Source organism: Capra hircus, chromosome 7 (assembly GCF_001704415.2).
Source record: "Capra hircus breed San Clemente chromosome 7, ASM170441v1, whole genome shotgun sequence".
NCBI lineage: Eukaryota > Metazoa > Chordata > Mammalia > Artiodactyla > Bovidae > Capra > Capra hircus.
In genome coordinates, this window is record NC_030814.1 from 38,312,595 (window position 1) to 38,335,874 (window position 23,280).

The 23,280-nt window shown below is 44.4% G+C and overlaps 1 protein-coding gene across 2 annotated transcripts in view; it reads left to right on the forward strand.

Annotated features, from left to right (window-relative positions):
* ATP10B (ATPase phospholipid transporting 10B (putative)) overlaps nucleotides 1-23,280 on the forward strand; it is a 332,336-nt gene that overhangs the window by 258,556 nt on the left and 50,500 nt on the right. For both annotated transcript variants that reach the window (XM_018050084.1, XM_013965740.2), the window contains 3 exons: nucleotides 15,814-16,005; nucleotides 17,411-18,011; nucleotides 20,743-20,852. In XM_018050084.1, the coding sequence (XP_017905573.1) occupies nucleotides 15,814-16,005; nucleotides 17,411-18,011; nucleotides 20,743-20,852 (903 nt within the window). The remainder of the gene's footprint in view (nucleotides 1-15,813; nucleotides 16,006-17,410; nucleotides 18,012-20,742; nucleotides 20,853-23,280) is intronic.

Sequence of the window (23,280 nt, forward strand, 5' to 3'; positions counted from 1 at the left end):
AGTAGCAGCAGCAGCACGTATGGATCTGAGATTTGGACTGTGAAGAAAACTGAGCGCTGAAGAATTGATGCTTTTGAACCGTGGTGTTGGAGAAGACTCTTGAGAGTCCCTTGGACTGCAGGGAGATCCAACCAGTCCATTCTGAAGGAGATCAGCCCTGGGATTTCTTTGGAAGAATGATGCTGAAGCTGAAACTCCAGCACTTTGGCCTCATGTGAAGAGTTGACTCATTGGAAAAGACTCTGAGGCTGGGAGGGATTGGGGGCAGGAGGAGAAGGGGACGACCGAGGATGAGATGGCTGGATGGCATCACTGACTCGATGGATGTGAGTTTCAGTGAACTCCCGGAGTTGGTGATGGACAGGGAGGCCTGGTGTGCTGCGATTCATGGGGTCGCAAAGAGTTGGACACGACTGAGCGACTAAACTGACTGACTGATACTTACAGAGAAGGCCTCAGGGACCCCCCAGTAGCTTGAACAAGACACATATACTCACAGAGGGACTGAAAGTGCTATCATCCTGTTATTAGAGGATTAGATTTTCAAAATGACCATTTTGGTGAATTTCATTCCACTCTTTTCATTCCCCTCATTATACACACACACCTACTCACACACACAAACTCCATGTGTTAACATTTTTTGCAGTCATCATGCACATAAATTATAGCTGCTGCTTTTTCGGATTCTGACATGATATCAAAAGCCTTTTCTACATTGCTACCTAGTATTCATTACCCAGGACTGTGTTTTCTGACTGTGACAAGAAATTCTGTGAGTCTGTATCTTCTGGGTTGTTGTTTATCTAATTTAAGTATGTACAGTTAACTCACGTACTTATTTACTGCATGTAATAATGTACATTCTGTACATGTATGTTATTATCATGCACATAAACACAACAATAGCAAGGATGAAAAATAGCAATGTGTTAAGACATATGATACTTACAAACCTACAAAAATAATGATCCATTGATGACTCTGGGAATATTTTGGTTTTTATTTTTCTTTTTGATTTTCCCAAAAGAAGTAACAATAGGATATGCATATTGTCAAGTCTTTCTCTGATTTTATTCCGTCCCCTCTCAATGGAATGCTCTTCCCCCAGCTCTTTACCTAAATGTTTGGACAATGAGTTCAGTGAGTTCTCTTTGGGCACGGGGACTAAATCTTGCGCTACTGGTGTCTTTTGGTTTCTTCCAGTTCTGGATACCACAGGCATCCTGTGTATCTGAGAATGTCTCCTCCAGGAGAAAAAGGAGGCTTTCCTGTGTAGATATCAGTTGGGATACACAGATTCATTGGTCCCTGTTCAGTTTGACAAATTTCAGAGCCCAGGGAAAACTGCGGCCCTGATTCACTCAGTATAACTTTTATTCAGGGCCCTTAGCTGATGGTCACTGAAAGGGGCACATGCACCTATGAGCTATTTCCAGCTCTTGAATGTCATCAATTTGCCCTGGCTGGCACATTTGAAGTCCAGTTCTAGGTAAATTCACTCAGGAAGAATAAGGAAATTGACACAGTAATATCCAATTCTTGTTGCCTGGGCAGGGGAAGATGGTAATGTGTTCCTTCTATGAACTGCTAAATTTTCAGACTGAAAATCTGGGGTTAGTCAGTCAATAGCACCCCAGCTATTTGTTTGGGGGGTGTGGGCACCGGGCCTAGAGTCAGGAAACGTGGGCTCTGGTTTCAACTCTGCCGAGGTTTGCTGGATGGTCTTAAGCAATATGCTCAACCTCTTTCTGTCCCTGTTTCATCTCTCACTGGCTCTTCTAAAAGTCAAAGAATATGACGCTTGTGCTGACCAGCAAGGTCGCTTCCAGCTGTGAATTAGGCACGCTTGGGGTCACATGCCCCCAGGTGTTCATCTCAGCTCCCCTGTGTATCAGATCTGTGGCTTTGGTCAGTTCACTGGGTGGAAACCTCAATATTCTTACCTCAAGAAAGGATTACTGTTATGCCTCGTGGGTTGGTTTTGAGGATTTAATTCTTAAAATACTGTGTTCTAGACAGAGGGATAGGTAATAGAAGTTTTCAATGACATTTTAAAGGAAAGCTGTCTGCCTTGGACAAATGTTCACCTAAGTGATGACAGGGAGAAGAAATGGGAGTTTTCAAAAAATACGTGGAATCCTCCCCCCTGGTATTCTGGACTATTTGGTCTAGGGTGGGGCCTGAGTATTTATATTTTGATTTCTAATGATTCTACTGAGCAGCCACTAAGAACCTCTCTAAGCACACTATCACCCCACTCAGAAATATTCATTTGGTTCAAATAGGTGCCTTCTACAACTTGGGAGGCATTGGCTGAAGGGGGTGATTTAAGCTGCCTTAAAGGGGTCTGATACTAACCTGTATACTCTCTGTGACTGGAATATCAGATCCTTGAATTTGTCTGTGGAGAACGTCTGTGGCAGCCCCAGGAAGATGCCCTGGCTCCTAGCTCCTGACTCCCACCCCCACCCACTCTTGGCAAACTCTATGCTGTCTCCTCTTCCACCTGCCCATCTGGCATCCAATCTAGTCGGACAATCTCTTGGCACCAACAGTGCTTTACCTTTCCTTTGTAAACCCAGCCAGAACTTGCCTCTGAAGCCCTAGAGATGCCAGGTCATGGCAGAACACCCAGCCCCCTTCAAAGAAGCCCATTGTTGGCCTCCACGGCCCTTTGCTCTAAACCGAAAATAAAATGTTCATCAACAATAACAACCACCACAACAAAAGCTGACTTGTTTCTTTTACTACAAAGAACGAGGTAGCATTGGTAATTGTTGTCTAATTGGCTGCCGTCATATGTGAGACTTTAGGGTGGGGTAATATATCAATACTTAGGAAAGTAAGGAGTCCTTAGCCAGTATTTAAGAATCCTGGTAGATGGGAAATGAAATACCCTCCCCGCCCACCCCACCCCCACCCCCAGTCTGTGAGCAGCCAAGATTGGAGTACAAAGTCTTTGTTTAGACATGCCACTTGAAATATGTTTTCCAGTCATCAGACCAAAAACTATCTTCCTAATCATAAAGTTTTCATCAGGGTGGGTTAGGCTCCATACTTCACCACCTCTCCCTTCTGTGGGCACAGCCGCACCCATCTGTCTGGAAAGAATTCAATGGAGGAAAAAAAAGAAGGCTGTCTTTGGCCCTCTGCCTTCTTTTTTGAAACTTGGTCTTCCTTTCCTTCCTGGGAAGATGCTTGTGCCACACTTGTCTGCTCTGGGACAGCCCACATGCGCACACTCCCACAGCAAGGTTAGATAAGAGTCTGGATTTAACTGACCTAGCGTGCAAAATCCTTTAGGAAGTGACATGACTACGCAGGGCAATAAATGGATGAGGCCTGTCTCAGCTTGGCTTCCCTTAGCTCCCGGAGTCCCAAATGGGGGCCCACAGCCCTATTCTTAAGAACTGGGTCTTACCAGCAAAAGAGGCACAGATATAAAGAACAGGCTTTTGGACTCTGTGGGAGAAGGCAAGGGTGGGATGCTTTGAATAGCATTGAAACATGCATATTACGATATGTGAAATAGATAACCAGTCCAAGTTCGAAGCATGAAACAGGGCACTCAAAGCTGGTGCACTGGGATAACCCAGAGGGGTGGGTTAGGGATGGGAGGTGGGAGGGGGGTTCAGGACGGCAGGGGGGACACATGTACACTCGTGGCTGATTTGTGTCAATGTATGGCAAAACCACCACAATATTGTAAAGTAATTAGCCTCCAATTAAAATAAATAAGGAAATGGCAACCCACTACAGTATTCTTGCCCGGAAAATCCCGTGGACAGAGGAGCCTGGTAGGCTAAAGTCCATGGGGTTGCAAAGAGTTGGACACGACTGAGCAACTTCACTTTCACTTTTCAAAATAAAGAAAGAACTGGATCTTGCAAGATCAAGGAAACTCCCTTCCTTTAAAAAAAAAATTATTGAAGTATAGATTTTAAATTTTATTATTGGATTAGAATTGCTTTACAATGTTGTGTTAATTTCAGCTCTATAACGAAGTGAATCAGTTATGTGTGTACATATATCCCCTCCCTCTTGGGCCTCCCTCCCACCCCATCCCCGCCGCATCCCGCCTCTCGGAGTCAACACAGAGCACGGAGCTGAGCTCCCATTGTTTTCAGGGAACGCCCACTGGCTCTGTGTTGCCCACGGTAGGGTACATATGTCAGCGCCTCTCTCAGTGCATCCTACCTCCCTGTCCCTCTAGGTGCCCACATGTCTGTCCTCTGCATCTGCGTCTCTATTGCTGCCCTACAGAGAGGTTCATCGGTGCCGCTTTTCTAGATTCCATATATATTTGTTAATATATGATATTTTTCTCTATGGTGAAGACCAGCTAATTTACAATGTTGTGTTAGTTTCTAGTGTAGAGCAGTGATTCATGTATACACATATATATTCTTTTTCACATTTTTTTTCCATTTCGGTTCATTACAGAATAATGAATATAGTTCCTTTGCTACACAGTAAGACCTTGTTGTTTATTTCATATATAGTAGTTTGTCTGTGTTAATCCCAAACTCTTAATTAATCCCTCCCTTCCCCTCCTTTCCCCTTTGGTAACCGTACATTAGAGTTCTGTATCTGTGAAGCTAACACTGTTATGTATATAGTTCATTTTTATCACTTTTTTTTTTTTTACTGTGTGGTGTATCATATTTTAGATCCTACCTATAAGTGATAAAATATGGTATTTGTCTTTCTGTTTCTGACTTATTTTGCTTCATATGCCAATCTCTAGGTCTATCCATGTTGCTGCAAGTGGTGTTCTTTTGTTCTTTTTAATGACTGACTAGTATTCCATTTACACCACATCTTTATCCATTCATCTGTCAGTGGATATTTAGGTTGCTTCCATGTTTTGGCTATTGTAAACAGTGTTGTTATAAACATTGGGGTGCATGTATCTTTTTGAATTAGAGTTTTCTCGGGATATATGCCCAAAAGTGGGATTACTGGATCACTTGGCAACAGTATTTTTAATTTTTAAAGGAGCCTCCATACTGTTTTCCATAGTGGCTGCACCAACTTACATTTCCACCAACAGGTAGGAGGGTTCCCTTCTCTCTGCACCCTCTCCAGCCTTTGTTACTTGTAGACTTTTTAATGATGGCCCTTCTGACTGGTGTGAGGTGATAGCTTATTATAGTTTTGGCTTGTACATCTCTAATAATTAGTGTCTTTGAGCATATTTTCATGTGCTTATTGGCCATCTTAATGTCTTTGGAGAAATGTCTTTTTAAGTCTTCTGCCCATTTTTTGATTGGATTGTTTCTTTTTTGTTGTACAAACTGTTAATACGTTTTAGAAATTAAGACCTTGCCAGTCATATCATTTGCAAATATTTTCTCCTAGTCCATAGGGTATCTTTTTGTATTTCCTTTTGCACAGCAAAGGAAAGTTTGATTAGGTCTCATTTGTTGTAAGTTTGATTAGGTCTCATTTGTTTATATTTACTTTTATTTCTATTGCCTTGGAAAACTGACCTTAAAAAATATTGTTATGATTTATGTCAGAGAGTGTTTTTCCTATGTCCTCTTCTAGTATTTTTATGATGTCATGTCTTATATTTAAGTCTTTAAGCCATTTTGAGTTTATGTTTGTGTGTGTTGTGAGGGAGTGTTCTAACTTCATTGATTTACATGCAATAGTCCAGTTTTCCCAACACTACTTGCTGAAGAGACTGTCTTTTCTGCATTGCATATTCTTGCCTCCATTGTTGAAGCTTAATTGACCATAGGTGTGTGGGTTTATTTCTGGGACCTCTGTCCTGTTCTATTGATCCATATGTCTGTTTCTATGATGATTCTATGTTGTTTTTATTATTATAACGTTATAGTATTTTCTGAAGTCTGCGAGAGTTATGCCTTCAGCTTTGTCCTTTTTCCTCAGGATTGTTTGGCAATTCTTGGTCTTTTATGGTTCCTATAAATTTTAGTATTATTTGTTCTAGTTCTGTGGAAAGTGTCACTGGTAATTTGATAGAGATTGTTTTAAATCTGTGGATTGCTTTGGGTAATATGGCCACTTTAACAGTATTAATTCTTCCAATCCAAGAGCATGGACTTTTTCTCTGTTTCTTTGTATCATCTTCAATTTCCTATATCAATGCATTATAGTTCTCAGAATATAAACCTTTCACCTCCTTGGTCTGGTTTATTCCTAAATATTTTTTGATGTTATTTTTAAAGGGATTGTTTTAAATTTTCCCTATCTGATATTTTATTGTTTGTTTTAAAGAAACACAACCAGTTTCTGAATGTTAATCTTGTATCCTGCCACCTTGCAATTCTAGTAGTTTTTGTGTGGAATCTTTAGGGTTTTATACATATATTAGCATGCTATCAACATACAGTGACAATTTTATCTGTTTCCTTCCAATTTGGATGCCTTTCCTTTTTCTTGTCTGATGTTTGTGGCTAGGACTTCAAATGCTATGTTGAGTAGAAATGGTGAGAATGGGCATCCTTGTCTTGTTCTAGGTTTTAGTTGGGAAGGCTTTCAGTCTTTCACCATTGAATATTATGTTGACTGTGGGTTTGTCATAGATGGTTTTTATTATGTTCAGACATGTACCCTCTATACCCACTTTGGTAAGGGCTTTTATAATGAATCAATATTGTAGGGAACTCTCTTTTTGCCAGTCCACCAAGTTTTTCCCTTGGAGTTTCTGTTCCATTTGGGAAAAGCTCACCTTAACAATCCATGTGCTTTTATTTTAGCAAATATTTACTAACATTCAGTTCAGTTCTCCAGTTCTCTTGTCTGGAAAATCCCATGGATGGAGGAGCCTGGTGGGCTGCAGTCCATGGGGTTTTGAAGAGTCGGACACAACTGAGCGAGTTCACTTCAATTTTCACTTTCCACTTTCATGCATTGGAGAAGGAAATGGCAACCCACTCCAGTGTTCTTGCCTGGAGAATCCTGGGGACGGAGAAGCCTGGTGGGCTGCCGTCTATGGGGTCACACAGAGTCGGACACGACTGAAGTGACTTAGCAGCAGCAGTTCAGTTCAGTCACTCAGTCGTGTCCAACTCTTTGCAACCCCATGGTCTATAGCACACCAGGCTTTCCTGTCCATCACCAACTCCCAGAGCTTCTCAAACTCATGTCCATTGAGTCGGTGATGCCATCCAACCATCTCATCCTCTGTTGTCCCCTTCTCCTCCTGCCTTTAATCTTTCCCAGAATCAGGGTCTTTTCCAATTAGTCAGTTCTTCGCATCAGGTGGCCAGAGTATCAGTCCTTCCAATGAATATTCAGGACTGATTTCCTTTAGGATTGACTGGTTGGATCTCCATGCAGTCCAAGGGACTCTCAAGAGTCTTCTCCAACACCACAGTTCGAAAACATCAATTCTACAGTGCTCAGCTTTCTGTATGGTCTAACTCTCACATCCATACATGACTACTGGAAAAACAATAGCTTTAACTAGACAGACCTTTGTCAGCAAAGTAATGTCTCTGCTTTTTAATGTGCTCTCTAGGTTGGTCATAGCTTTTCTTCCAAGGAACAAATATCTTTTAATTTCATGGATGCAATTACTAACACTGGACTCTCCCTATTCTTCACCCAAACTCAATATCAAGACCACAACCTCAACAAGGGCAAAAACATCACTACCCTAAATAGTACTTCAGCCTTCAACTTCCCAGCAACCGAGAAAGTTTATGTCCACAATAGGATACAACCACATGGCTAAGTACTCATAAGGAACCAAAGGGCAGATGGGAGGGTAAGCCTCCTTCCCTCCTCTGTTCCCCACCACTCAAAGACAACCATTATTTGAACTTTCCTGTGTCCTTCCCAAAGGTGCTTGTAGCTATATCTTGCTGCTGCTACTGCTGCTAAGTTGCTTCAGTCGTGTCCGACTCTGTGCAACCCCATAGACGACAGCCTATGAGGCTCCCCTGTCCCTGGGATTCTCCAAGCAAGAACACTGGAGTGGGTTGCCATTTCCTTCTCCAATGCATGAAAGTGAAAAGTGAAAGTGAACTCACTCAGTCGTGTCCGACTCTTCAAAACCCCATGGACTGCAGCCCACCAGGCTCCTCCATCCATGGGATTTTCCAGGCAAGAGTACTGGGGTGGGATGCTATTGCCTTCTTCAAGCTATATCTTAGGTTGGCCAAAAAGTTTGTTTGGGTTCTCATATGCTCTTATGGAAAAACCTAAAGGAACTTTTTGGAAAACCCAGTAAAAGCATGCAAGTGGAATATACACATAAGCACACCCTTTCCCACAAATAAAAGTGCACCATGCACTGTCTTGGACTCGGAACTTCTCTTCAGCCTAATGAATCTTGAGGAATATTGCATGCATGTAAACAAATGGACAGATATTCAGTGGAGAGCTGCCTTGTCACTTTTTAAATGGCTGTTAAAATCTGTTGACTGGTTGAGCCATCATCTGTTTCTACAGGTATATAAGGTTTTTTTTTAATAGATTCTTAGAGCATGACCGCTAAATTGAGATTTTGTGCATGTTTAAAATTTGGAGTGATACTACCCCAGTGGTTGTACCAGTCCAGACACTCACCAATAGCAAATGGAAGGGTCTGCTTCCTCTTCATCTGTCAATTCTATATATTCTCAGTATCTACGTTTCTTGGACTAGCCTTTCACTTATTGTCTGTCAGCCAACAAATACAAAACAAGCATCTACACTATGGCAAGTACCATTCTAGCCACTGGGGATATAAAGTCTAATGGGGCATCATCCCTGTTTTCAGGCATTTGCAGTCCAATGAAGGGGCAAGAAGAACCCCAGTGACACTGCTCTCAGGCTGGGATATAATGGGGCAGAGGTGCATAGAAGCCCAAAGGAAATGCACTTACATCAAACTAGGAGTCAGGGGAGCTTCCTGAAAGGGTTAGCATCAGAGCTGAATTTGAGACAAAATTAAAGGTTAACCAGAGCAAAAGAAGAAACCATCTAGTGGTGGGATTGCAGGTTTTTGTAGGTTAGACCTTCCATACAAGCCAATGGAGACTTGCGGTTCTAAACAGTAGCTGGAATGAGGCACAGGTCATAGAGAGGGGAAGAGGAGATGGAGGCATGGGAGGAACGAGGCCACAGTTTGTTCCAGGCCTGCACACCAGGGCTCCTGTTCATTTCCACCGCTGGCTCTGCGGGTTCCCACAGCAGCAATCTGCTGCACTCAGTCAATGATTGTCAGCAAGGTGACTGTGAATAAACTGTCATTTAAAGTGAGAGGAGAGTAGTGGATTGGAGCTTGGCCACCTCCTCACAGCTTTCAATGTCGAATGCTCCCAGCCGGAGAGGAAATGGGAGCAATAGGGCAGCCATATCGCCTAGAACCTTGTACTCAAACTGTGGTCCTCAGGCCCACAGCAGGCAGGAGCCCCCTTGGGAGCTTATAGAAATGCAGATGCTTAGGCCTCACTCCAGACTTGCTGAATCAGCATCTGTGTTTAAACAAGATGCCTAGCTGATCCAGGTACATGTTAGAGTTTGGGAAGTACTGGCATCATTTTTAAGGGTTTGGGTCCAGCGTCAGCAGAACTGGGTTCAGGACTGAGCTCTTTTATTGATTTTGAGATCTTAGACAAGTTACTTATTTGCAGTGAGCCTCACTCACTTCACTAATAAAATGGGAGAATGATAATAGTTATTTAATGCTGTTATAATGACATAATATACATGGAAGCCAGGCTTCCCAGGTGACATTTGTGGTAAACTTGCCAGACAATACAGGAGACATAAGAGACGCGGGTTCAATACCTAGGTTGGGAAGATCCCCTGGAGGAGGCAACCCACTCCAGTATTCTTGCCTGGAGAATCCCAAGGCAAGCTACGTGGGATCGCAAAAAGTCAGACACAACTAAAGTGACTTAACACATACATGGAACCACTTAGCATAGCATTCACTTTGCTGTTAGTTGTCAATAGACACAATCCAGTGATAATAACAGGATCCTTGAGGGTGTGATGTGAGATCAGAGAGCACCTTCTTCAAATAGGAAGCCTTGGGGGTTCTGCTATAGAAAGAAATCCAACCGATTGGGTGCCTGGTTGCCACAAAGCTCTAATCTGAACAACCAGTAGCCCCACAGATGTGTATTTCTCTTCCTTCAGAGAAATAGACTAGCCAAAGGGCCCAGAGGTGGGTAAGGGGCGCTGCTTTCTTGCTAAGTGTCCTACATGCCAAGTTCCTAATGTTAACAAACCAGATAGGAAACCAATGGGCTGTGGGCAAAGGGAACCAGGAAGAAGCTGCCCTGCAGAAACAAGTCTGTGTGAATGGATAAAGCTGCCGTGACATCTGCCGTTGACACCTGCAGGCTGGGCCTGCTGCCAGTGCCAGAGACAAGTAGGCCCTTCGCCGAACTTCTTTTAATGCATTGCTGTATGATTGGAAGGAAATACTAAGAAACAGTTTTAACAAAGAGCCCCTGTGAGTTCATCGGTGGTGAGGTAGTGTCTTGCCCTAGATAGGAGTCAGGCAACAAAGGTTTGAGCGAGTGCCTGCAGGCTGCCAGGCACCAGGACACATCGCAGTCTCTGCCATCATGGCACTTAGAGACTAGAGAGTAAATGGACATGCAATAAATGTCCATTAAATCATTTTATCTGTGTCACCGTTTGGAAATACATAATGCATAGCTTGGAGCAAAGCAGTGTGCTGTTGGGCTGAAGTCAGGTGGTGTGAAATCTGTCCTAGTTCTGACCCTGATTCAATGTGCAGTCTTGAAAAGTTCACTTCCCTCCTCCCTGGCACCCAGTTTTATCATCAGGAAAAGAGGGGATTTGGCTGTGATGACATCCAAGCTTGTTCCCAAGTCTGGGTATCTGTGGTCAGGGTTAAAAGCATCCCATTTAGGTACCCTCACCAAAAAAAAAAAAAAAAAAAAAACAAAGATAAAATATTTTCTGGAAAAGATCCCCATAATCCCCTTTATAATCTTGTGGACTGTCTGCTGAGCCCTAAGGATTAGATATGCAAGCTCACTGAGATGCCAGACACTAAAAATGCCAGCAGTCAGCAAGCAAGAATCAAAGGCTACTTCTTTCTCGTGAGGGATCTTGCCTGGCATGGGGGTTAAAGAGCATAAATTCTAGAGGTGAACTTTCTTGAATCAACTGACTATATGACCTGGACAAGATGCCTAGTCTCCCTGGGCAGCAGTTTCTTCATTTGAAATGCAGAGGTAATTGGGAGAATAGTAGTTGTTCAGTCACTCAGTCATGTCCAACTCTTTTCGACCCCATGAACTGTAGCACATCGGGCTTCACTGTCCTTTATCATCTATCTCCCAGAGATTGCTCAAACTCATGTCCATTGAGTCCATGATGCCATCCAACCATCTCCTCCTCTTTTGTCCCCTTCTCTTCCTGCTTTCAATCTTTCCCAGCATCAAGGTCTTTTCTAATGAATCAGTTCTTCTCATCAAGTGGCCAAACTATTGGAACTTCAGCTTCAGCATCAGTCCTTCCAATGAATATTCAAGACTGATTTCCTTTAGGATTGATTGGTTTGATCTCCTTGCTGTCCAAGGGACTCTCAAGAGTCTTCTTCAACACTACAGTTCAAAAGCATCAACTCTTCAACACTCAGTCTTCTTTATGGTCCCTCTCACATCCATACATGACTACTGCAAAATCATAGCTTTGACTAGACGGAACTTTGTCAGCAAATAATGTCTCTGATTTTTAATATGCTGTCTAGTTTGGTCATAGATTTTCTTCCAAGGAGCAAGCATCTTTTGATTTCATGGATGCAGTCACCCTCTGCGGTGATTTTTGGAGCCCAAGAAAATAAAGTCTGTCACTGTTTCCATTGTTTCCCCATCTATTTGCCACGAAATGATGGGACCTAGACAGCATATTAAGAAGCAGAAACATTACCTTGCCAACAAAGGTCCATCTAGTCAAGGCTATGGTTTTTCCAGTAGTCACGTATGGATGTGAGAGTTGGACTGAACTGAGTGCCGAAGAATTGATGCTTTTGAACTGTGGTGTTGGAGAAGACTCTTGACAATCCCTTGGACTGCAAAGGGATCCAACCAATCCATCCTAAAAGAGATCAGTCCTGGGTGTTCATTGGAAGGACTGATGTTGAGGCTGAAACTCCAATACCATGGCCACCTGATGTGAAGAGCTGACTCATTTGAAAAGACCCTGATGCTGGGAAAGATTGAGGGTGGGGGAAGAAGGGGAAGACAGAGGATGAGATGGTTGGATGGCATCACTGACACAATGGACATGAGTTTGGGTAACCTCCAGGACTTGATGATGGACAGGGAGGCCTGGCATGCTGCAGTCCATGGGAAAGAGTCAGACACATCCAAGCAACTGAACTGAAGCGATGGGACCAGATGCCATGATCTTAGTTTTCTGAATGTTGAGCTTTAAGCCAGCTTTTTCACTCTCCTCTTTCACTTTCATCAAGAAGCTCTTTAGTTCCTCTTCACTTTCTGCCTTAAGAGTGGTATCATCTGCATGTCTGAGGTTGTTGATATTTCTCCAGAAACCTTGATTCCAGCTTGTGCCTCATCCAGCCCAGCATTTTGCATGATGTACTCTGCATATAAATTAAATAAGCAGAGTGACAATATACAGGTCTTGACTTACTCTTTTCCCAATTTGGAACCAGTCCATTGTTCCATGTCTGGTTCTAACTGTTGCTTCTTGACCTGCATACAGGTTTCTCAGGAGGCAAGTAAGTGGTCTGGTGTTGCCAGCTCTTTAAGAATTTTCCACAGTTTGTTGTGCTCCATGCAGTCAAAGGCTTTAGCATAGTCAATGAAGCAGATGTTTTTTCTGGAATTCTCTTGCATTTTCTATGACCCAGCAGATGTTGGCAATTTGATCTCTGGTTCCTCTGCCTTTTCTAAGTCCAGCTTGAACATCTTGGATATAGGTAACATGCTCCAGGGATGCAGTGAGATGACAGATGTACGGACCATCAGAAACACTCCACAGATAAGCACTCTCATTACTGTTAGGGTAAATCGGCTCAGAGTTCTTTGAACAGTGTTGGTAAACTGATGACAGGTACTGGAGGGACCCTGAAATAAGGTTAGAGGACTCAGCATGGGAGTATTGAGAAGGGAGCATACTACTTTATTATGACCACAGAAAGGAAGACCCTAGATGCACAATCAAGGGGTCTGATGTGCAATTCTGGCTTACACTGACTCCTTGAGTGGCACTGCTCAAGTCAGCCCATCCTTCTGGCTTTCAGCTGAGATGAGTTTCATCTCTGGTTGGGGCTGTGAGAACCCAGTGAGATGCGTAAATGACCCTGTTGGAGAGGTAGGATGAGCTCCATCACTGTGAGCTCTTGCTGTGACAACCGCACTCAAAGGCACAGAGGACAGGTGGTCCTTGCTCCTTCCTAAGCTTTCTGAAAGCACAGACACCATATGGTGCGGATGGCCCACCATTCCTCACTACAGGGCAATGAGAGGAGATGCAGGTGATGCAGTGTTACTAGCACTCCTCCTTTTCATAAACAGGTTCTTTGCAGGAAACTCTCCTCTTAATATGGGATGAACAAGATGGAAGTGTAGGTGCTGGCTCTGTGAGAGTCCTCCAAATGAAGGTTAGAGCTCTTTGGAGCGTGTGCTCCACATCCTATCCACTTCCCCTGATCAACTGTGCAGGTGGAGACCAGAATCTCATCCCTCCAGTACCTCCACGCCCGTCTGCATTTCCTCCCTGTGACTCTCCCTGTGACCTATGCCAGCAGACCAGGGAGCTTAGAATCTGATCTCTGGGGTAGTTGCAGTTGGTAGTCAGAGAAGACACAGTCTGAGGACACTTTCCTACAGGATTTTTTTTTTTAATTTTTCATTTTGCATTAAAGTATAGCCTATTAACAATGTTGTGGTAGTTTCAGGTGAACAGCACTGGAACTCAGCTGTACATACATGTATCCATTCTCCCCCAGTCTTCCTTCCCATCCAGCCTGGCACATGTGCTACAGTAAGACCTTGTTGGTTATCCATTTTGAATATAGTAGTGTGTACATGACCTTCCCAGACTCCCTAACTATCCCTTCCCTCTGGCAACCATAAGTTCATTTTCTAAGTCTGCCCCACAGGATGTTTTTAATTTCAACTTGGGTTCTAGTTTGTAAAACTTGCCGTCTTATTGGCCCTCAGTCTTCTCTCTGCATGTATCAGTCAAAATTCCCTCAGTGCATCTTTTTCAGTCATTGACTCTTCTAAACTTGAATGAACCTGTGAACTCTGAGCATTGATAGAAATGGCTGTATGTAAAAATGTCTTTACAGAATGGCTTTTGTCATATCTATGAAGAGCTGGTGTTTATTGAACTTCTGCTTCACATCAGGCAGACGTGAAGTTCCAGAAGAAACTTTGGAGTTCCAGAAGATACAACTTCATAGAAAAGGCAGTCCATCTTTCAGGCTCTTGGTTTATCTCTAGGGAGATTAAACATGGACATAAGAAAATTTAATTTAAAATATAGGCAATATGTAGTGAATTCTAGAGGGATGGAAGAAGTGGCAGTTTCAACAAAGATGTGAAAAAATTGGAAATCCGTGAGTCAGATCCAGTCCACAGAGTTTCTTAAAAAGAAATTTAAAAAAAAAAAAAAAAAACAGAAACAGTCCTTACATCATTCTCTACTTTATCTTGAAAAACGCAGAGATTTAGCAAAATGCACCAGCCTTGGAGCATTTTACTAACAGAAGAGTCACCCCCTTTTAGATGGGGTGGGACTTGCCAGGTCTCACAGCCCCACTCCCCCAGCCCATAGTGTCCTCATCTGTAACTCGGCCATCTTCCCTCATTCACCTTACTTGCCTGACTCCTGTGGATATTCTCAGCTCGAGAAGCTGCTGCTGAAGCTTCTGCCTCAGAAGGCAGATTACTCACTGTGGCTGAGTCAGATCTCATGAACCCATGGAGTTTTTATGGTTATGAAGTCCAGGTAGGATTTGGGTACACGGGAAAGGACTTCCAAAAGAGTGTGATCAGAGGCCTAGCAGGGGAGTATACCCCCAAGAGGCAGCTACCAGACCACCTGGCTGAGCTGAAGGACCACGCGCAGAGTGGTGGGAATCAACAGGAGAAATGCAAACTGGGAAATAATTTAGATGCCAGACTGAAATGATCATGTTCACAGTGAAGATCTGAAGATTTTTTAGTCTCAAGAATACCTTGAGGGAAATGGTGTCTTAGAAGGATGTATGGGAGATATACATATGAAGGGTTTGAACTAAACGAGGTGAAAGGCAGTCACGTCACTTTAAAGGCTGAATTGGAAATCCAGAGGGCTTCCTGGGGGACTCAGTGGTAAAGAATCCACCTACAATGTAAGAGATGTGGATTCGATCCCTGGGTTGGAAAGATCCCCTGGAGGAGGGCATGGCAACCCACTCCAGTATCCTTCGCTGGAAAATCCCATGGACAGAGGAGCCTGGTGGGCTACAGTCCATGGGGTTGCAAGAGTCAGACATGACTGAAGCAACTGAGCATGCATGCACAGATGCATGCATGTGGAAACCCAGGCTGGAGGGCTAGAGGGTCTGAGCCTGGCTGGAAGCATCAGGAATGAGGGGTAAATGGTGGGAAGATGCTGCGGGGGCAGAACCACCAGAGCCTATATAACTGATGGACACATGGGCTTGAGGGAAGGGAAGGAACCAAATCAGACTCTGAGGTGAGCAGGCCCAGGTTAGGGGAGACATGCTGGGTGCAGGATGCAGGAAGGACTGTATCAGCCTTTCCCGGGCATGAGTGAATCTGCTGCAGGGGGCCTTCCTCCCCAGTCCCTTCAGAAAAGACTCTGACCCTAGCCTTTCTCTCCCAGGAGAAAGACGTGACTCCAGATAAAAATCTCCTGTCCAAGGTGCGAGACGCAGCTCTGTGGCTGGAGACCCTGTCAGATGGCAGAACCCCCAAGCCTTCCCTTGCCACTGCCTCCTCCATTGCTGACTTCTTCCTTGCCTTAACCATCTGCAACTCTGTCATGGTCTCCACGACTACCGAGCCCCGGCAGAGGGTAAGGACCAGTGATGGTGTGGCTGGGATGGATGGGAGGAGCAAAGGCGTGAAGGGGGTGCCCTGCACAATAGCACAAAACACTTGGGTCCTTGTCACACTGTCACCGTGTCATCACTGTGAGACCTTGAACAAAGCTCTTGTCCTCTCTGGGCCTCAATCTCCTTATGTTTTAAATACAATATAAGAAGTTTCATATGAGTTTTCTGTGTCGATTTCACATTTTGTGTCTGTCTGCAGGGTAGACGTTAAAAGTTAACATTTACTGAGCGCTTGCTATGTGCAGGGCTCTATGCCAAACGTCGCCTGCACTACCATTTAATCCTGATGGCCCAACAATCCTGTGGGGTATGTCTTTGGATTTAGCAAGTGAAGAAACAGTGGCTCAGAGAACTTGAGTAACTTAATGGAGGACATATGGTGAATACGTGGCAGAACCATCTGTATGATTCTATCATAATATCACGGTTTACTGGTATCTGATTTTTAAAGGGGGGGTTAAAAAAATGAACACCTTGTGTGCGGTTTCGCTAAGTTAGAGATAACACAGCTGGGTGGCCATTTGTAAAAGATTATACTTGGAGTTATTTTTCAGTACTGAAGATCGATTTATTTTGATTATCCACATCCTCTCACCCAAGCTCTCTTGTAAGTGATGAATAAGAATAATGGGTGTTACAACACTTGGCCGCAAAAATCAAGAAAAAGAGGGTTCATCCAGGCACCAAACCAGAGCCCCTATTATTACACCCAGGTTCTAAACTACCCTGAAAAGTCAGCAAGTAATCAGAGGTCTGCAGGGAACTTTGGGAGGCAGGAAGCTTTATGTGAGAAGTTCTATGTTCAAGAAAGAAAGAAGTATACCCTCCAGTTCTCAATTTTCAAGCTAATGGAAGGCTGCAGCTGGCAGGTAGCTCAGAAGCCCCTGGAGTCAGACAGACCCAGATGTGAGAGCCAGCTCTGCCACCTACAAGCTGGGTGATCACAGCCCACTTAATCTCTTTATGCCTTGGTTTCCTCATCCAGAAGTTGGGATAATGATAGGATCCCGTAGCCCTGTTGCTGGGAGGATGAAGTGAGATGCTGCATGCAGAAATAAAGCAGGCAAGGTGATGATAAGGGTTCAGGGCCCGTGAACTGCAACCCTGAGTCTGGCTTTTGTCTCCTTTGCTTTGCTTGGCCCATGATCAAAGTGGGGTGTCACCACCAATCCCTGGGAAGTCAGGGCTGGAAGGAAACCAGTGGCCTAACCCTCTCACGTTTTAGTTGGCTCACAGAAGGGGGAAGGCTTGCCCACTATCATTGAAGTGGATGACTGCAAAATGAGCTTCACATTCTGCCATAAGGCAGCTCGATAGTTTTCCCAACCTGGAGAGTCATGTTCTCCTTTCCTCTTTTGCCTCAAGGTCACCATGCCACCCTCAACCAAGGCTCTGGGGACATCCCTGGAGAAGATCCAGCAGCTGTTCCACAGGTTGAAGCTTTCAAGCCTCAGTCAGTCCTTCTCATCCACTGCACCCTCCGACATGGACCTAGGGGAGAGCTTGGGGGCCAACATCCCCACCACGGACTCGGAAGAGAGAGATGACGGGTCAGTGTGCAGCGGTGGCTATTCCACTGACGGCGGCTACAAGAGCAGCACGTGGGAGCAGGGCGACATCCTGGGGGCAGGGCCGGGGGCCTCCCTGGAGGAGGTGCTGCAGGCCCCAGCCCTCAGCCTGGCTGGTCCCGAGCTCTGTTATGAGGCTGAGAGCCCTGACGAGGCTGCCCTAGTGCATGCTGCCCGTGCCTACAGCTTCACACTGGTGTCCCGGACACCCGAGCAAGTGACCGTGCGCTTGCCCCAGGGCACCTGCCTCACCTTCGATGTCCTCTGCACCCTGGAGTTCGACTCTGTCAGGAAGAGGATGTCTGTGGTCGTGAGGCACCCGCTGACCGGTGAGATCGTCGTCTATACCAAGGGCGCCGACTGCGTTATCATGGACCTGCTGGAAGACCCGGGCTGCAGTGAGTCTGTCTCATTGGGGTCTAAGAAGAGGGGGTTCTGGTGTTTAACTGGTGGCAGGGAATGGTAACTGGGGGGCTTGAGTTACGGTGTCACTCAGTCCAGCAGGTCCCAGCTGGAACACACGCCCTCGAGATGTTTTCCTCATAGCATCTTCCTTAACACACACTGCTCCCCACATCTCCATGACCTGGAGAATTACAGAGCTTGTTAAAGGCATTTAAAAAAGAGGATCCTCTTTATTTATCCCAGTTTCTAATTTTCCAAACTCATTTAAACATGGGTGCTCCATACACAAATTCCTCCCCACCCCAGGACATCCGTCAATATACCCTAGAAAATACTGTGGTCCTAACTCTTAGTTTTGGGGACAGGCCAACTGAACCTGAAGAGGGAAGTGACGTAAAAGAAGAAGCTCAGCCAACTAGTGGTGAATCCTAGTGGAGGTGTCCTAAATCCTGGTTCAGAGCTTTTGTCACACCACCAGAATTTTGCACTGGGCTCGATTTGCTCTGGGAAACCTCAAGGGATGCTCTTTATCATCCCTTTTCCCAGCCTCCCCGACATGGATTTTCATTAACTTGCTCCAAGCCAGAAAAATGTTCCAAAGTCCCTACATTATCAGTGTCCAATTTTGGAGCAGCATGAATTAGCGTGTAGCCACTTCCTGATTGCTAACAAGGAGAAGACAGTTATGGGGCTATGATTCTCCCAGGACAGGAGATTCCAGCCAAGTTTCAGAATTGCCCAGCCAGCCCTGTGCCTCCTGCATTGTCAGCTATGGATCAGAGCCAAGAGGTTCATGGGGATTGATGAGTGTTTAGAATGGGAAGGGAGCTAATTAAGTGTCTTCATCCCCAGACTCTGGCAGGCAAGTGGATTCAGTATTTCGGAGTCAGGGGAGCCACAGCATTCCATTCCTGAACAACAGCTTTCCACACTGCCCTGGAGATATTTCTTTGTTCCTCACCTGATTCCAAAATGGATGAGAGATGCCTCCAATAAAAGATACATATACGATGTTACCAGGAGATTTAAGAAGCAAAGATTTCAAAAGCAGGGGGGAAGATAATCTCAGGTTTAGCATATGTACAATGTTAGAACAGTCAATTTGACCCTGAGGTCCCTGGTAGCCTGAGCAATAAAGTAAACTCAGAAGTACAGAGGTAGAAGGCAAAAGGTGTTTTTAATCTCAGGAGCAGATGTCTTTGAATATAAAACATCGTAGATAGTGCTCCAAAAGACAAGGCACAAAGATTGTGCTTAAGGCATCTGGAAACCAGTAACATCTGAAAAATAAGGAAATCATCTTTGAAGGGGTTTTATACTGCGTAAAAGCAGGCTTAAGGTAGTATCGGGAAAAAATCAGAGCTTTGTTGGACTTCCTTATACTTGTCTTACTGTAAAGAATTGTACTTTTAATTTTGCTTTATATGGAGGCATGGATACAGGGCACGAAATTTGTTTACTGCTTAGGGTTACTAAAGATCTCAAGCCAGTCCTGGTAAAGAAGAATTCTGATGCGTTTTTCAAGCTTAGACTTACAAAGCGCTGCCACTGATTAGGGATGTCTGTGATATCTCAGATGAAGGAAGTGGTGATGGCATCGATCCTGTCCGGTAAACCACCAGCCCAGGCTGAAAAAAATCTTTTTTATCTGATAGATAAAAGTACTGGAATTTCAAATGAAAAAGATAAATTTCTTCTAAGAGAAATGTATTATATAGGACTTCAAACAGGGGACTTTGAGCTACACAATGAAATATTTTTCACACTAGATTTACAGGAATCCAAAAAATATTTTTTTGAAGCCTAACTCAGCAAACCCAGTATCGTAAGGAACTTAGCAGTGAGATTTAGGTCTCTCTTCATCTTGGAAGCAACTTGCCATAAGGACTAAAGTAGATTACAGAGCAGGTGATGGATAGCATTTTTAAGACTTAGCAAACAGCTGGTTGGAGCTTCCCAGGTGATGCTAGTAGTAAAGAACCCTCTTCCCAATGCAGGAGACTGGAGTTTGATCCCTGGATTTAGGAAGGTTCCCTGGAGTAGGAAATGGCAACTCACTCCAGTATCCTTGCCTAGAGAATTCCATGGACAGAGGAACCCAATTGGCTATAGTTCACAGGGTCCCAAACAGTCGTACACGACTGAAGCAACTTAACACACATGTAAACAGCTGGTTATTCAGGGCTAAACGAGTCACAGGGAAGACTTCTTGTTCTTTGATTCAGCAGGCCTTCAAATGGCCCTTCAACTGGCCCTTCAAGTCTCTACTATTTAAGTTCCCAGGTGATTCTGATGCAAACAGGTGTTTGCGTTTTCCATGCTTTTTTTTTTTCCTGCACAGTATACAGGATCTTAGCTTCCCAACCAGGGATGGAACATAGGCTCCTGCATTGGAAGCACAGAGTCTTAACCACTGGACAGTCAGGGAATTTCCACAAACAAGCATTTGGGAATAATACTTGAAGCCACCAAACTTCCCTAAATAGTACTTCTCTCAGCCAGACTTTTGATGATCGGATATAGAGAGCAGACAGTTTAAGGACCCATGGAGTTACCACTTCGCAGGGCAGCCTGGAAGAGCAGCTTCGTGTTTGTGACAGGGGTATGTGTGTGGGGGTGGGGGTGGTATTAGGGAATTCCTCCTCTAAAGACTGCGGGGTGTTAGAAACAGGATCCCAGAGCATTTTGTCCATGACCTCATGGGGAACAATGACTATTTGACAGTGAATGACTCTGATGTGGAAAAGAAGATGAGGAAAATCCGAACCCGGACCCAGAGGCATCTAGACTTGTATGCGAGAGACGGCCTTCGAACACTGTGTATCGCCAAGAAGGTAAGAATAAATTCTGCGTTTAGTGTCCAAAAGGCTCCGACCCTGCTTGTGTCTTTTCTGTTTCTTGTTAGAAGATCCTCAATATTGGTTCTTCTAGTATTTTCAACATTGGCTATCCTGACCACACAGACCCACAACTCTTGACAGTCTTGCTGGGACAGAAATCTGAGTGGTAAGGTTCCTTATCAGTGTGGCCTTGTGGTTCCCTGCTTTTCATTGTCTATGTAATTGTTAACCTATAACTCATGATTTTTTAATGTTGTAATTTTGCCTTTAAATATCCTCTTACCTTTTCCATCATTTTCTGAGACCTAGAAGTTGGGAGATTTTATGTGATCACATACAAAGCTAGATTTCTGGTTTCTCTTGAAAACGTAGAGGATCTGGAAAACTGGATTACCATTCTTGGATAGTTTCAAATACTATAGCCAGGTAGCAGCAGATTCCTGCTAAGGAATACATTCTTCTGCGTTCCGGGGTTGGTCACAGTTCCTACTACTCTCTATCGCATTGCCCTTGGACCAGCTAGATTCAAGAAGGTTACCTTCCCTGGGCCCTGCAGGTCTTTCAGTTTGAAGCCCCTACAGGAAAGGCAAGCTAAGAGCTGTGAATCCCGGAGCTGGAGTACCTAAAATCAGATAGGGGAGCTACAGTGGGCATGCATTTCAAGACAGTTAGAAGTGATTCATGCGTTTGAACTGTGGTGTTGGAGAAGACTCTTGAGAGTCCCTTGGACTGCAAGGAGATCCAACCAGTCCATCCTAAAGGAGATCAGCCCTGGGATTTCTTGGAAGGAATGATGCTAAAGCTGAAACTCCAGTACTTTGGCCACCTCATGCGAAGAGTTGCCTCATTGGAAAAGACTCTGATGCTGAGAGGGATTGAGGGCAGGAGGAAAAGGGGACGACAGAGGATGAGATGGCTGGATGGCATCACTGACTCAATGGACGTGAGTCTGAGTGAACTCCAGGAGCTGGTGATGGACAGGGAGGCCTGGCGTGCTGCGATTCATGGGGTCGCAAAGAGTCGGACACGACTGAGCGACTGACCTGACTGAACTGATAATTGATTTATAATGTTGTTAGTTTCAGGTGAACAATGAATCAGTTATACATATACATATATCCTTTTTTTTTAGATTCTTTTCAAACTTAATGGTTATCAGGGGGTAATGGGGGAGGGATAAACTAGGAGATTGGGATTGATATACACACTGCTATATATAAAACAGGTAACTAATAAGGACCTACTGTCTAGCACAGGGAACTCTACTCAGTATTCTGTAATGGCCTATATGGGAAAAGAATCGAAAAAAGAATAGAAGGGGTTTCTTCTCCATAAACCCCAGAGCTCTCCATCTCTTTTGTGGTGCTTAGTGCACCATAAAGTTCAAGAGCACCCACTTTAAAGCCAGGCCTGGGGCAAGTCCCAGTCTCACCATTATCAGTGATGTGACCTTGGGCAAGTTTCTTCACCGCTCTCGGCTTTAGGATGTTCTTATCTGTAAAACGGTGCTAGTGTTCCCTACTTCATACAGTTGTCATGGAGATTCACTAAGATAACACAAGTAATGCTGGGACATTGACTAGCACTTTCTACTCTATAGATTGTAATTAAAACCTTACCACTGTCTGTATTTTATTGAAATTATCTATTTCTATTTCGCCTCCTCTGATAAGACTGTTCTTCCTCAAAAGTAAAAGACCTACCTGTACCCCTTTGTTTTCCCCACAGTGCCATGCATGGGTTGGAAATTAAAGAATATTTGATGCTTAGACAAAGGAATCATCTATTACTATAACAGATAGTGTGCATATAATGCCAACAGAGAGATCTAAAATGCTATGGACTCCAGAAGAAGAACTATATCCTCTGGTGGTGGTTTAGTCTCTAAGTCATGTCTGACTCTTGCGATGCCATGGGCTGTAGCCCACCAGGCTCCTCTGTCTATAGGATTTTCCAAGCAGGAATACTAGAGTGGGTGCCATTTCCTTCTCCAGGGGATCTTCCCAACCCAGGGATTTAACCCAGGTCTCCTGCACTGTAGGCAGATTCTTTACCAACTGAGCTACCCGGGAAGCCCCCTGTGTCCTCTAGTTGGATTTTTTCAGCCATTGGACACCTCCAGGAGCTAGTGGAATAGTCTACCAGGCTACACAAGACCTGTCTGCTACTAACTTTTCCAGCCTCATCTCTGGTCCTCTCCATCTGGCTCTCCATCCTTAAGCCAACTGCTGAGTTCAAGGAACAGAAAGAAAGCCAAGTTCACTGCTGTTTCACGGCCTTTGAACTTGCCTTTCCCCATGACTGAACACTTCTCATCATTGGATTTCAGCCTGTACATCACCTTGTCTAAGGGTCCTGGCGACCCAAATAAAAATAACCCCTCTTCCCACAGCTATCCCCCTATCCAGTTGCATGCTGTTTG